This window comes from Drosophila santomea, chromosome 3R (assembly GCF_016746245.2).
Source record: "Drosophila santomea strain STO CAGO 1482 chromosome 3R, Prin_Dsan_1.1, whole genome shotgun sequence".
NCBI lineage: Eukaryota > Metazoa > Arthropoda > Insecta > Diptera > Drosophilidae > Drosophila > Drosophila santomea.
In genome coordinates, this window is record NC_053019.2 from 3080335 (window position 1) to 3094099 (window position 13765).

The window sequence follows — 13765 nt, forward strand, 5'->3', positions numbered from 1 at the left end:
GAGGAAGGTTCTGTGGCAATTGCTGACCCACGAGCAACTTTACCGGCTTATCAGTGCAGACAAGTTGCCTTCGCTGGATAAATATTTGGGGAACTTGGTGCCCAATCGAGCCATCCATCAATGTGATGGACTGTCCGTTACCCCTATTGCGATTCCCCTGAGCATGACTGTCTCTTATCAGTAGATACTTTGCTTTGGTCGTAATGCTCGGCCATTTGGACTTAAAAACCAATTGTCAGTCACTTACGAATTAATTTCCTGCTCCGCACATTCTCATACCTTTGTATGCACATCGGAACTTATGTAAATAATACCACCATCAATATTAACAACAAGAGAGAACGCTATAGTCGAGTTCCCCGACTATCTGATACCCGTTACTCAGCTAGTGGAAGTGCGAAGGAGAGTCCTTAACACTGACAGTTTTTGGCTGTGTGTGGGCGTTAGAGTGGGCGTGGCAAAAAGTTTTTTGGCAAATCGATAGAAATTTACAAGACTAATACAAAAATTAAAATATATCAAAATATTTTTTAAAAGTGTGGGCGTGGCAGTTTTAGGCGGTTTGTGGGCGTTAGAGTGGGCGTGGCAACATGATCCGACAAACTTGCGCTGAGTCTGTCTCTGAAGTCTGTATGCCTAATCTCAACTTTCTAGCTTTGGTAGTTCCTGAGATCTGGACGTTCAGACGGACGGACAGACAGACGGACATGGCCAAATCTACTCGGCTATTGATCCTGATGAAGAATATATGTACTTTATATGGTCGAAAACGCTTCCTTCTGCCTGTTACATACTTTTCAACGAATCTAGTATTCCCTTTTACTCTACGAGTTACGGGTATAATAATAATAATAAAGTCTATCTGTTTCTGAGCGTTAGCATTTGGGGACATCCCAAAAGAATGCTACAAAAAATGAATGTTAATAATGCAGAATTTTGATTGTGAGAATGTCTGCCAGATAAGATGTGGCGTTTGAGTTTTCAATAAATTTAAACAAGTTTTCGTTCTCTTCTTTGCTGTATGTTTATTACAATTAGTATTTATTTATAACAATGAATATCAAATTATTGCTTTCGAAACGGTTTTTGAGAATACTATGCACAACTCAAAAGAGGAATACTTTGACTACAGATGGAATAGACAACGGAGGATACAAAAATGTGGGAAGAGCACCACAATACTGACAATATCCAAAAAATTAAACAAAACAAAAACATTTAACAAACAATCAAAATAGTTCGGGCGGGGGTCTAATTGTATACATGTTTCCCCAGGTTGAGCACATTTGGATGGTTTACTCGTCCTCCTCGCCATCGAGGATGGCCTTGAAGCTGAACGGCTGGAAGGCGTAGCCCATTCCCTCGTAGAACTTGCTCATGAACTCCACCCAGTGCAGACGCAGGGTGTGCAGGAAGGCGGACAGACCCTCCATGAGGACCAGGATAGCCAGGGTGAACAAGCACCAGGCGCCGAAGATGATGAACAGACCAATGGCACCGCCCACGCCGGACATCTTAAGGCCCAGGGACAACACCATTTGCCACAGCACCTCGGAGAGCTCTGCAATTCGTAAGTTATTAGTAAGTTAATCACAATCCCAAGTCAATAAATATTTACGGGCGTGAGCCAGGGACAGAGCCCAGAGACGCAGATATGACGCCGTGTGCGAGATGGTACTGAGCACGTATTCGATGGTGTGGATGGCTTGATGGATGTAGATTTCGCTCATGGGCTCATCGTCATGGGCACCTCCAGCATTCTCCTCGTTTCCAGAGAAGCCAGTGGGCAGAGGAGTCTCGCCTTCTGCCAGTTCCATGTTGCCGGTCAACTGACCATTGTGGTTGGCCTGCGAGAGAAAATTTGTAATTAATACTGGATCTATTCCAAACAATTAAATGAGAAACCTACATGAGCCTTGTTTTTGCGGGTGAACTTAATGTACAGGGGCTTGCCCAGAAGCATCCAGGGAATGCAGCACAAGGCGATGAGCACAAAGGTCTTCTGCAACTGCGGCTGTGACTCAAACATGAACTCATTGCATCCCTTTGGCGGCTCAGTGTTCTTGAACAGCATCATGTTGATGAACATGATCAGCACGGAGGGAGCGCATCCAGGAGTTTCTGGCTGGAAGCTAGTCCTAGCGTTATAGCTGAACCACTTGAAGAACCTGCAGACATTCGTGAGTTCGGGAAAATAGTAACTAAATTTCGGGTAAACTTACATCATGAACACCATGTAGCCGAAGAGCAAAAGCAGGAACAGGATCTGGGGCACGAACTCCAGGAAGATGGAGGCGTAACGCTTGAAGTGGGTGAAGTTAACGACCGACATACACACGCCAAAGACCATGTGCAGCACTCCGAAGATGATCGACAGCTTCATCTTGAAACTGTTGAGGAAGATGATCTTGTTATCAGCCAGCTGCCACACGGGATCCATTCCGAAGGTATAGACGCCCACGGCGGAGCTGTTGGGCGGCAACTGCAGGTTCGGGTTGGTTAGCACAGTCGATGTGTTGTAGTTATTGAACCAACGTGATCCAAACAGGTTCATTGACTTGGAGAACACGTCGTTGTACACCAACCCAGTGTACATGGCGAACAGACCCATCAGCAGAATTATGTAGCGACCGCCAAAGAAGATGTTCCAGATCTCACCACCGTTGCGGATGCGTGCCAGCTTGCGCTCACACAGAACCATCCAAGCTCCAAACAATACCAGAATAAGACCGTGACCCAAATCGCCGAACATCACGGCGAACAGGAAAGGGAAAGTGATGCAAGTGTACAGGGCGGGATTGCACTCTCTGTACGAAGCCACTCCGTAGGCATCAATCAGATTCTGGAAGCCCCGGGTGAACTTGTTGGTCCTGTTGAAGGTCGGTGGCTGCTCGTTGGTGTCGATCACGTTCAGGAACGAGGGTATGGTGCTGCCCACGGCAGCAGATCCATCGGACAGAGCCTTCTGGACAACGGGCAAATCCTTGGTGGGCACCCAGCACTCGCCAATCAGGCACTTCTTGGTCACGTCCATGTTGAACAGATTCAACGTGTGGTAGATGGCCTTCATCTTCTTGACCATGATCGACCACGAGGGCAGATTCTTGGACACGGTGGCCAGGACGCGGCTGCGATGATCCTCCGTCTGGCTGAGGACCAGCTTCAGATCCTCCAGACGGGTGCGCACGTTGCGAACCATTTCCTCGCGCTCGTTGTGCGAGCTAGGACAGGGATACAGGGAGGCGTGGAAGCCAGTGCACACCTTCTTGATACGGTTCTTCAGCTGCTCGCCCTGGAAAAAGGCCACGAAGACGGTCTTGTAGATGGGATGACCGGTGGCCGGATCGTTCAGCGGCTCGTCCAGATCGGAGCGCTTGAGGAAGACATTGCCCCTGGAAATGCGCCACAGCATACGCTCAAAGGCGAACACTCGCTCCCGGTTAATTACACCGGCAACGAATCCAAGCCGGCCGCGGTGTTGTGCAGCAGCATCGTTGTCTCCCGCAGCTCGGTTGGAGGAGTCCAGATTGAGGACCTCCTGGTCGGAGAAGAAGCCCTGCGTGTTCTCCAGTACCTTGCGCAGTTCGGTGAGCTCCAGATAGTTGGACTTCATGTTCACCTCGTTCTGGGCCAGCTCGATCATCTCCGACTCGGTCTTCTCCAGGTGCGCCTCCAGATCGATGATCTCGCGTGGATTGGGGGCACGTGGAATGTCATCCTGGATGTCGGGCAGGACGATGCCGTCCTTCTTGATCTCCGTCTCAATGTAGCGGATCTTGCGCTCCAGCTCATCGCAGCGACGCACCTCAGTGACGAACTTCCGCTGGAAGGCGTTCACGTTCACATTCAACTGGTGGTCAGAAAAGATATGTAATTTGATTAGTCGGCGTATCTCGCAAAGACAATCCGTACTTACGTCGCGGAACTGCACGCAGCCAGTTTCGCCCAGCTCAGATACGGAGGTGTACGCGGCCTCCGGCTGAATGAACATCTGGCAGAGTGCCATCTCCTCACTACGGAACATGTCCCCCATCTTGGCGACTGCTTACGTTCCCTGTGGCGAAAAAAAGATTGGGGGAGGAGGTTAGTCTCGGCATTCCGCAGACGTGCAATTAAAATAGGGAAAAGACAGCGTTTTGTTTTCGCCCTCAGAGAGTGTTTTGTCTGGGCAACAATATCGTATACGATAAGCACTGAGAAAAATAGTGTCAAAAAGTGGGCTGCATATAATTTGGACTTCTACTCTAAACTACAGATTTTTTATCATTGTGAGACCTTTAGTGATGTATAAAAAAGTTTAAAAATCATTTGTTATTTATAAATAACCAATTATAAGCCTAATAAGACTGCCACATTGTTTTCAATCGAATTTTTATATATCCGCATATTAGAATATTTATACTCTTTTCCCAGTGCTACTTTGCCCCCTATTCAACCCGATATATTTATGTACATTTGTATGTACGAATTTCGCAGGCTTGCTTTGCAAATCATTTTATTTATTTGTCTTTCATTTGTTTTTCTCTGGTGCGGAAAGGCAATCACTCTATTTTCAGCTCCATATGGCGCTCGGACCTGGCCGAAACTCAACATGTGTTTTGGCTTTCAGTCAATATATCAGGATCCAAATATGTACCGGTTGCTCAATTACAACACCTTGTCACGTTCTACGCCCCTGAGTTTAACTGCTAAATCACGTAACTTCAAACGGATCGCCAAGTGCAAATGAATTCGAAACTCGCGTTGATTCTTCAAGGTCTTTTCCAAACACATTGAAGATCGCATAAAATGCTATACAGGAAAAGTACCGAAAAGGCTCAGCGACTTAAGTGATTGTTTGTATACAATGGGAGTTTTTTGTTTTAAAGCACAGCGGAAGTAATTCAATGATTATTCCACTTTCAAAACGATAAACGAGTGGAACCCAGAAAGAGGTCATCATATTATGGTGGAATAAGACCAGTTCCAATATCTAGAAATAACCAATCTATGATATAAACAGTCATTAAGCTGTTTCATACATATACATATGTATGTACATATGTCTAAACGGACCAATTGGGTTAGTACCAGTTTTCTTGACTCATTTCTTACTGGGAGGAGAATGTGGATGTGGTGCCATGTCCCCAAAATGTCATTCTCTGAAGTTGGTAATCTAGAAGGGTGAGCACTTGCAAGGCCATTTTCGCCGCAATCTTAACTTATTTGCTTAAGTTATCTGCAGACCCGCTGCAAAAGTGTTTACGGCCCAAGAAAACAGTTCTTATCGCCATGTCGACCGTAAATGCATTATTTCTAGACTCTTTCTCAACTCGAAAACTCGGGAAACATATGCGGGTGGGTCTCTACAGATGAACCAATATAAATTATGGTTCAGCAAATTAACTGATAATTGTAACATTATCAAGAGCCGCCCATGCAAATGGAGTTGACTTCTCCCAAAATCGGTGGGTCCAGATAATGCCACTAATTACTGTTTTTGATTTAATTGGGAGGGTGGATTCATGAGTAGCCCAATGGAATATGGTGGCGGCGGGGAGTGGTGGGCAGGTCCAGGGAAGAGCATTGGTCCGTTGTCGCCACCAGTCACCATTCCGGTGTCTGCACTAGAGAGCATTCCGCCATTTCGCTGTGTACACACAGACGACACCAAGGTTTGTTGTGACATCATCGGGCCAAACAGTCAACGACACGGCGACGTCAGCCTCGCACATTATCGAACTTTAGTGGCTCCCCCGGATTCCTGGATCCCGTCCAAGTGGCCAGTCCCATTCCGCGACAACAGGGAATTAGCTTTTGCTTTTTGCGGGACACATAAAATGAATGATGTGTTATACATATGTGGACACATTTACGTATGCGGAGGTAGCAGGCATTAGGAACAAACATTAGGAATTTGTTCCCGAGCAAGCTAAGAAGATTTGATCAAAATATATAAGCTGTAAAAAACGTGTCTCCATTGTTTTTTAGAGCAATTTAGGAGAATTCGGATTTAAAGCGGTTTAGTGTAAAGATGTTACCAGCGCTGGTTGAATCACTTTGTAAGTTTTCTTGTCCTAAAGAGATATAAAAAGTGAGCACTGGTTTTTGCACAATTATTCATAGCATTGAAGAGCGATAAAGCGCAGTGTGACATAGAATAATAAAACACTTGGGTGGCCGCCAAGACAATTGGACAGGAGCCAGTACATAAAGGGACGTCATTGATATCCATCGAAAACCTAACCCAGAGGTCTTTAAGGTCCATCAATCATGTGACCAACTGAAGTCTGATGGGAACAGGGGCTTGAAACCCGAATTCGCCAGGTTTCAGCACATCTTATTACAGTGGGATTGCACATGACTGTTCAATCCGATCCGCGTCCACTCTATGCTCCCTATCGCCTGTTGCTTCCCCTCGAACGTCGCCATATCTTTCGAGCTGTTTCAGCGTTTTGCTTTCATTTTATCAGCTCAGCATTTATGTAGGTTGACACTTTGTTGTTCTGCTCTGTCGTTTTATAAACAAGAATCGTTGGCTGTCGCCAGTGTGCTAAAAATAGCGAGTCATGAAATTCGCAGCCTAATTGCTCCTATTATTAAGTTCTCTATTACCAAGTTCTCAGCTCGTTAAGGCTCATTTTAGAATGTTTGTCGGGCAATTGTTGCCCCATCTTTATGGCATTATTAAATTACTATTGGCGTGTGCCGAAACAAAAGTGGGGAAGTCCTTATAGAGCGGGTCTCTCCAATTTAATGCGGCTGGCTACTTGTTAAGTTTATAATGTAGTTTGGCGGCGTTACCTATTAACGAGGTTAAGTGGCGCAATTTTAAAGCACATTTGAAGGATTTCCCATGGCTTAGTGGTGGGTATTTTAAACACGCTAAGGCAAAGCATTTCAAGTACTGGGTTTAATAATAAATAATGGAATAAACTTTTCGACCAATTAGGTTTTGGCCGTTTATCAAAACGTTACGAGGTACATATGTATGTATGTATTGGATTCCTTCTAATGCGTAGAAAATGCCAGATGGAAAAGGTTCCTATTTATACATAACTCATTGAAGGCTTGTCACTTTAAAGCGGAAATTGGCATGGCTCATATATCAAAGTATGTGTTAAGATATGAAACCTATTTACTCAAAAAAGTTTATATTTCTCTGAACTCCCATATACATATAACAATCGCAACATTATATTAAAGTCATACTGAAGAGCAATATATGAGGACTGAGTAAAGCTTATAATTACAATTATACGAATAAATTAGTATGAATTCACTTGAAACCCGTACCTCCGCCGACGAGAATTACCTCCAAAACTCGATTGGCTTCAAAAACCGGTAATTCAATTGTAACTCGCCTGCTCAAATGCTGTTTAATGATTCAACGAGCGCACTTTCGTTTATAATAAATTCGAGCACAAGTCCAGTTTCAAATTGCGATAGCCCAATATCGCAATATCACAGTTCACACGCACAGCTCGAAGACGAGAAAAACACTGAGCCAGCTGAGAGGCAACTGCTAACTGTAAACCAGTTCGACTTCAAAACAACAACTAAATGCCGTTCGCTCTCTTCTTCTCTTTCCTCTCCCCCTTTCTTCTTTCCTCCTCTTCGCTTTGCTGGTCACTTTCGTGAGTGGACTCTAGCCCTGTGTGCTCGTGTGTGGGTGTGCCTACTTTGATGTACAGGTAACCTTTTTTGTTGCTAAATGTGCAGAAGTTTTTTAATCAATTACATAGTTTATTTTTTCGGCAATAAGTTGTAGTGTATTAAGTGAGAAGAAATGTTTAGACTAAATACTTTATCTATTCCAATAAGAACAATAAAAGTCAGTTGCTTTTCTTTATCACTACCAATACACAAACATATCACTTTATTATTAATAAGGAAGCGAATTAAGAGGCTGCACTGTACTTCAGATGCAATGTGGTTGTTTTAGTTGTTGTCGCTGCTCCTTGGCTGTCACACGCGAGTTGTGGGTGAGCCTTAATCACATTTATTCGTGGGTGAGGGAGAGGGAGGTGCGGAGTGGGCATGGGGAGCGGCGCCGAGAGAGCAAACGAGCGGTTGAAATGGCCCACCCCCCTTTTACTGTTGGGAGCGGGCTTACGCCCATGTGTGAGTAGGCTAATATCGCTACACTTTGAAGTTTCGTTGAATTTGCGCTCTGTTTTGTTTGCTTCTGTCTTTATCGCTGTGCGCTTTGGCTCTCCCGTTCGCTATTTGTTGTTAATTCGAATACGAATATAACTTCTGGCTTTTATGGTGCCTCTGCGCTCGGTTTTATGACAACGGCGTTTTTTCCACTGCGGGTAATTAAGAACTCGCTGGCACGAATAACCGAACAAATTCAATGTGAATCCACCATTAAGGCGATCGAGAAACAAAAGCAGTCCGCACTCATCTTTTATTAAACCCAATTGTCAATTCAATTCATTTTCTTCAACTGCTTCTGTGCGAGGAAAGAACCTAAAACTCGTACATTTTCATTGCGTCACAAATATGATTATACCTATATGACACGGCACTTATTATCGAACTGTTAAAGGAACTCAAAATATTATAGTGCTGTTAAACAAAAGCAAGTTAATAAACGCATTAGTATACGCCCCTTTAAATAGCTATTTTACGCAATATCCTGAGGTAATAATAATATCTATAAACTACTAAGTCTATGCCTATAACCTATGCCTATAATAATCTGTAAACTTAGTGTCATAGGAGCATAATAAAGTTTGCCATTAAATTCAGCATTATTCCTCTTGAAGTGCAGTGTTTGTCGACCACTCCCGATAAGATATATATGAACTTATAGAGTTACGTAACGAGATCAGTGACTCGAGTGGCCAGGCTTTGGCTTTATATAGGTTATTAGCCGGACGATCGACCAACAACACTTATTGGAAGGGCGCAAATATATACTATACTTGAGATGTGAAATTGCTAGATTTCTAGAATCGATCAGATTTTCCATTCATAAACTGGGTCTGCGACTCTGGCTAATCAGCAAAATACTGATTGATCGATGGGAAGTGCCATGGACAATTTATAGAGCGATCCATAAATCATAATCGACTGGTATTTATTGTGCGCTATTTGCAGCTACTCGAGCTCAGCTTTTAGGGTTTCCGTTCCAGCTGAAGATCTTTCTGGGCAAGGCTTCTGGAAGCCGAGACCCCTAAGATCACATGATGGCCCCCATATGATGATTGCATAAAACTCGAAAACTCGCGACTTGCAAAGAGAGCGCGACTCACAGATACTCTGGAGAGTATCATATTCACATGACAGGGGTGCGACTAACACATACACTGCGAAAGTGGTAGGTGCGTACGCGTACCCGTACCGTAGAGTATCTCACAGATACACGGGGCTTACGAAAGAGATAGCGCTTCGCGTATCTGCCGCTCTGACTCTAGCTGCGACTTCTGGCAGGTGTTTGCACAATGGGTCCCATGACAGGTGTGCCCCGCAGCCCCCACTAAGCCCACTTTTCCGACTAGTGGCTGTCAGCAGCCAGCATCACGAGCCAAAGTGCACACAAATTGGGCTTAATTGCGGATACTCCCTGCGGCCAAAGCACGTGCTTTCGATCGCTTAGGATCGCTAGTTTCCAGGGGATATCGCATATACTAGGAGATAGCCCTTGGCACCGCTTTTACGCCATGACCCCCGTGGATTTTTCCAGTTTCTTGATTACCTTCGAGTTTCGAGTTTTTCGCTTACCTTTCAGCTCCGAAAACGCTTTTTATGTCAAAGACACACCAGATTCGATTCTCCGCGAGTGCAAACGATAAATTTAGAACTTGTTTGTTGCCGAGCGAGAGTATCTTTATTCGAATCTGAACCTGAATCGAGCGGAGCACACGTCTGCTCACCGCCAGCGATCGACTGCGTTTAAATTTGGCACTCGCCGCGACTTCGGAACGAAAATCTCACGATCGCCTCCAATACCAATATATCGCATTCTCTATTACTCAGCACTCACACCCTGTGAATTTATTTGACTCTCTCGGCGCGGGCATGCCAACTATGTATGATCGGGGGTCGTTATCACAAATCAGAAATCGACAAATACCCGTACTAAAGTCAAAATCCTCGAGTTCTACATATGTACAAATGTCCGCATTGCGTAGGCACCGCGACCGCTACCGCCACCATTATCAATTTAAATTAATAACGCTTCAACCGAGTAATTCCCTGTTCTAGATAAGTCGAGTTGATATTGATAGTTATTTGTTTTGGTTTTGTCAACCACTATAAATCGACCCACCTGAAGGCCCTAGCAACTGAAAAGGGGTTAGTATTCGATCGATCTTTGCCTACAATGGGCTTCTATTTCTGGCCAATGGACCTGCTTCCTCCTGTCGACCAAAAATATGTCAATTAGCTAGCGGATCGCTTTTCAGAAACCCCATTTGTCATATCCATCACCTCACTCAGATACCATTATTTTAGATATGTTTAAAGTAACTTGCTGTACTTCAAGATAGTGAGACAACAACCCTAAAAAAACAAACGAACTACAATTCCTAGAATTAGAAAACATAATATTAAGCAAATCTGGTAATTTGCATTTCCAATTCCAACTGCTATCAGTGCTGTAAAGTGCAAAAAGTAAGAACAGGTGGCTCCACGCAAAAGGCGTTAGTACATTGCTATACGGCACTTGGGTGTTTTCACTGCATGGCTCACCACGGCCACACTCTGCCTTTGTTTTGTTTTGATATCCCCATTGAATCGCATTTAAATTGTTGGAAATTCTGAACAAAATTATGTCGTACGCCGGCTATAGCCAGCTGCCCAGTGGCAGCGACCAGGAGCGCAGACAGGCGCAGCTTGCGGCCAGCACCTACGACGTACTGCAGCGCACCACAGACAGTATCCAGCGATCCAACCAGATTGCCATCGAAACGGAGAACATGGGGGCGGAAGTAATTACCCACAAACTATCCATTAACAGGGCTTGCTAATACTGGCTTATCCTTCAACAGGTGCTGGGAGAACTGGGCGAGCAAAGGGAATCCCTGCTGCGCACCACCCGCCGCCTGGAGGACGCCGACCAGGATCTGTCCAAGTCGAGGATCATCATCCGGAAGTTGAGCAGGGAGGTGCTCTACAACAAGATCATCCTGATCCTGATCATCATCCTGGAGGTGGGCATACTCGTCGGGTTGCTGGTGCTGAAGTTTGCTCACTTGTGAGCCCATGCCATTATATTCCAAAGTAACAGTCACGAAACAGGCGAAGGACTATGTCTATGTATTATTCGTTATAAATGCTTTGCCCTAGATAATAAGTATATAAATGTATATAAAGGCAACGAAGAAATATATACTCTTAGAACAAAACAAGCTCCATTGAAATCAAATTGCAATTTAAACACACTTTATACCCAGCGATGAATAGGGTGCTTGATTATGTTTATTCATGTTGACTAAAGCGTTAAAGGCTTAGACGTCTATAATATGTATAATGGTAGTAAAACACAGATAAAATCGGAGCTGGACATCGGAAGCTCTGCACTCCGATCCCTTTTGCCCTATCCCAACGCTAATAGCCTATAACAATGATAAAATGTAGTTCGTGCAGCTCGCTACGCCACGACTATTTGGCAAAAAGCAACGATAATTACACTCAGTGGAGGACACCTAGATAGTAGAACATCCGGAACAGTGTCTGCATAATACTTGATCTATGATAAACGGTTACATATAAGTAAAAGCATCGCTTTGGAGATGCTTTGTTCGAGAGATGTTTCGGATTTCGCGGGCTGCACCTCCTCATTTCTTTGGCGCAGCTCTCCGCTTCAGCCGCCTTCAATTGTCCTTCGGTAGAACGATGGACCAGCCGAAAACGCGGCGATCGAAGCCACAGGAGAAGAGGTCGCAGTCGAGCAGCGGTTCCTCCGCCCACGCTACAGACGACACCATCCGTCGGTGGCCCTGCCGACTGGTTCGTGGCAATCGGGCGATTCTCTGCCCGTTCAAATCAAACAGACGGATCTGCCGATTGTCATGCGGTATGGCGATAATTCCTCCAGTGGAGACCGCCAACCGATTGACCGAGGAATCTGTTCGGATGGTGGCCAAGGCGGATCGCATGTTGCGCAACTCCCAGACCTTAATTGTGCGATCATCTGACCCGGACACCACCTTGTCGTCCCGTGCGAACACACTGGACGTAACCGTTTCCGTATGCCCTTGGAAGACGGAGACCACTGGAATTGACTCCCTGAAGTCCCACAGACGGAACGTGGTGTCCCTGGAAGCGGTTACCACCAGGCGTTGGGTGGGATGTGCCGACACGTGAGTGAGTTCGTGGTCGTGCCCAGTGAGCGGCTGCAGTGGTTGGCCTGACTCCACGTCCCATAGGATAGCAGTCCGATCCCAGCTGCCAGTTATGATTTGATCCATCGAAGAGAGCCAATCGGCGGCTACAACCACTGAAAGATGACCTCCGGGGCCTGTGAACTCGCAGAGCGGAGTGCGCAAGGTGTCCACACGATCGCGATCCTCCACCTGTTCATCACTATCGTCCAGTTCCTCCTCTGAAGAATGGCCCTTCCTGACAATTATACACCCATTATTAACGGAATTTTAAACGTATTCCCAAGTTACTCACTTCGGCACTTCCCAGTTGACGGCGGCCTGCCAGATGTGGGCAGTCCCATCACCACTGCCGGTGAGCACGAGATCTCGCTGCTGATGGAACTTGATAGAGTTTACGGAGCCGGCGTGCCCTTGGTACTGCAACAGACACCTGGCGCTCTCCACGCCCCAGATGCAGGCCGTGTGATCAGCGGAGGCAGTGCCAATAATGGGCTGTCCCGCCTTGGCGGCAACCTGCCAGATGCCATCCTTGTGGCCGCCGAATTCTCGTACCACTGTGCTGACCACCGTGGGCGCCTTAAAGCTCGAAACGATGCGGCTGGTCTGGGCCTTGATCTTGTTGCTGGCCTTAGCTTTGCTGCCGCCGGTAGCGCTGCTTAGTTTTGCCTTCAAGCTCTTGTGTGTGCTGGATGCGGCAGCCAGGAAGCTGCCTGCCCCTTCATCTACCTGAGTGGCAGGCGTGGCCAAAGCGGTTGATGAGGCTTGAGTGCTCAGTGATCCTCCTGCTGCGGATCTGGCCTCGGGTGGAATCAATGACTCCTTGGCGGTGGTGGCTATATCAAGCTTCTCCTGAACTATAACAGAGAATAAGTTTTAATCAAGTGCGTACAATAAAAATATACATATACATATGTATGTTAACAATAAATGGTAAAGCCCCACAGAAATATGTTCTTATTATGCACGAGGAACGGCTCCTTAAGGAGTTGTGAAGTATATATGGTACTCACGGGCCTGGTTCTCCAGATATAACTGCTCAAACTCCCGCTCGATCTGGGCGAAGAGGACGTGCAGACGTGCCCGGAAAGGTGCATCCTCCGGAACGCCGGCCACGTCCTCCGTCAAACTGGTGAGACGCACAGCCCGTGTCTTGCTAGCCTTCATGCTCACTTTTCGCCTTTTTGTTGTGTATCTCGCAAGTGATTTTCTGAGCCGAGCTGGTCGGCGATTTCCGTTTCCAGTTGGTCAGGGCGCCCAAGGGAATCCAATTAGCGGTCAGGGGTTGCAGACTCGCGCTCTATTGATCCATCTTCCACTGCTGGCGACGCATTTGCTGCTTTGGCTGGCTGACGGACTGCTGTTGCACTTGGTTTTCGCAATGATAATATACCTATTATGGGTGTAGGTGTGCGCGGGGCGAGTAGCCGGAACAGCTGGTGATGTAGATG

The 13765-nt window shown here is 46.0% G+C and overlaps 3 protein-coding genes across 3 annotated transcripts; 1 reads left to right on the forward strand and 2 right to left on the reverse strand.

Annotated features, from left to right (window-relative positions):
* Window positions 1-1005: 1005 nt before the first annotated feature.
* LOC120454568 (V-type proton ATPase 116 kDa subunit a1) lies at window positions 1006-9888 on the reverse strand. Its single transcript, XM_039639963.2, has 6 exons — window positions 9712-9888; window positions 3917-4054; window positions 2223-3850; window positions 1910-2168; window positions 1619-1847; window positions 1006-1561 (listed from the first exon to the last, which is right to left on the reverse strand). The coding sequence occupies exons 2-6, from the start codon at window positions 4031-4033 to the stop codon at window positions 1296-1298; spliced, it is 2499 nt and encodes an 832-aa protein (XP_039495897.1). The 5' UTR covers window positions 4034-4054; window positions 9712-9888; the 3' UTR covers window positions 1006-1295.
* A 778-nt stretch (window positions 9889-10666) lies between these two features.
* Window positions 10667-11339, forward strand: LOC120454571 (vesicle transport through interaction with t-SNAREs homolog 1A). Its single transcript, XM_039639970.2, has 2 exons — window positions 10667-10919; window positions 10980-11339. Exons 1-2 carry the CDS (start codon window positions 10761-10763, stop codon window positions 11187-11189), a joined length of 369 nt encoding a protein of 122 aa, XP_039495904.1. The 5' UTR covers window positions 10667-10760; the 3' UTR covers window positions 11190-11339.
* A 23-nt stretch (window positions 11340-11362) lies between these two features.
* Window positions 11363-13760, reverse strand: LOC120454569 (WD repeat-containing protein 37). The gene is made up of 3 exons (XM_039639967.2): window positions 13328-13760; window positions 12610-13171; window positions 11363-12552 (listed from the first exon to the last, which is right to left on the reverse strand). Exons 1-3 carry the CDS (start codon window positions 13479-13481, stop codon window positions 11805-11807), a joined length of 1464 nt encoding a protein of 487 aa, XP_039495901.1. The 5' UTR covers window positions 13482-13760; the 3' UTR covers window positions 11363-11804.
* Between the last annotated feature and the right edge of the window lie 5 nt (window positions 13761-13765).

Bases quoted from the DNA above. Each gene is read 5' to 3' on its own strand.
- LOC120454571 (XM_039639970.2), top strand. From the start codon at position 10,761: ATGTCGTACGCCGGCTATAGCCAGCTGCCCAGTGGCAGCGACCAGGAG. The intron at 10,920-10,979 runs GTAATTACCCAC...ATCCTTCAACAG, and splicing joins CGGAGAACATGGGGGCGGAA to GTGCTGGGAGAACTGGGCGA.
- LOC120454568 (XM_039639963.2), bottom strand. From the start codon at position 4,033: ATGGGGGACATGTTCCGTAGTGAGGAGATGGCACTCTGCCAGATGTTC. The intron at 3,851-3,916 runs GTAAGTACGGAT...TCTGACCACCAG, and splicing joins GCTGCGTGCAGTTCCGCGAC to TTGAATGTGAACGTGAACGC. The intron at 1,562-1,618 runs GTAAATATTTAT...TACGAATTGCAG, and splicing joins TCTGTCCCTGGCTCACGCCC to AGCTCTCCGAGGTGCTGTGG.
- LOC120454569 (XM_039639967.2), bottom strand. From the start codon at position 13,481: ATGAAGGCTAGCAAGACACGGGCTGTGCGTCTCACCAGTTTGACGGAG. The intron at 13,172-13,327 runs GTGAGTACCATA...TCTCTGTTATAG, and splicing joins ATATCTGGAGAACCAGGCCC to TTCAGGAGAAGCTTGATATA. The intron at 12,553-12,609 runs GTGAGTAACTTG...TATAATTGTCAG, and splicing joins GTCAACTGGGAAGTGCCGAA to GAAGGGCCATTCTTCAGAGG.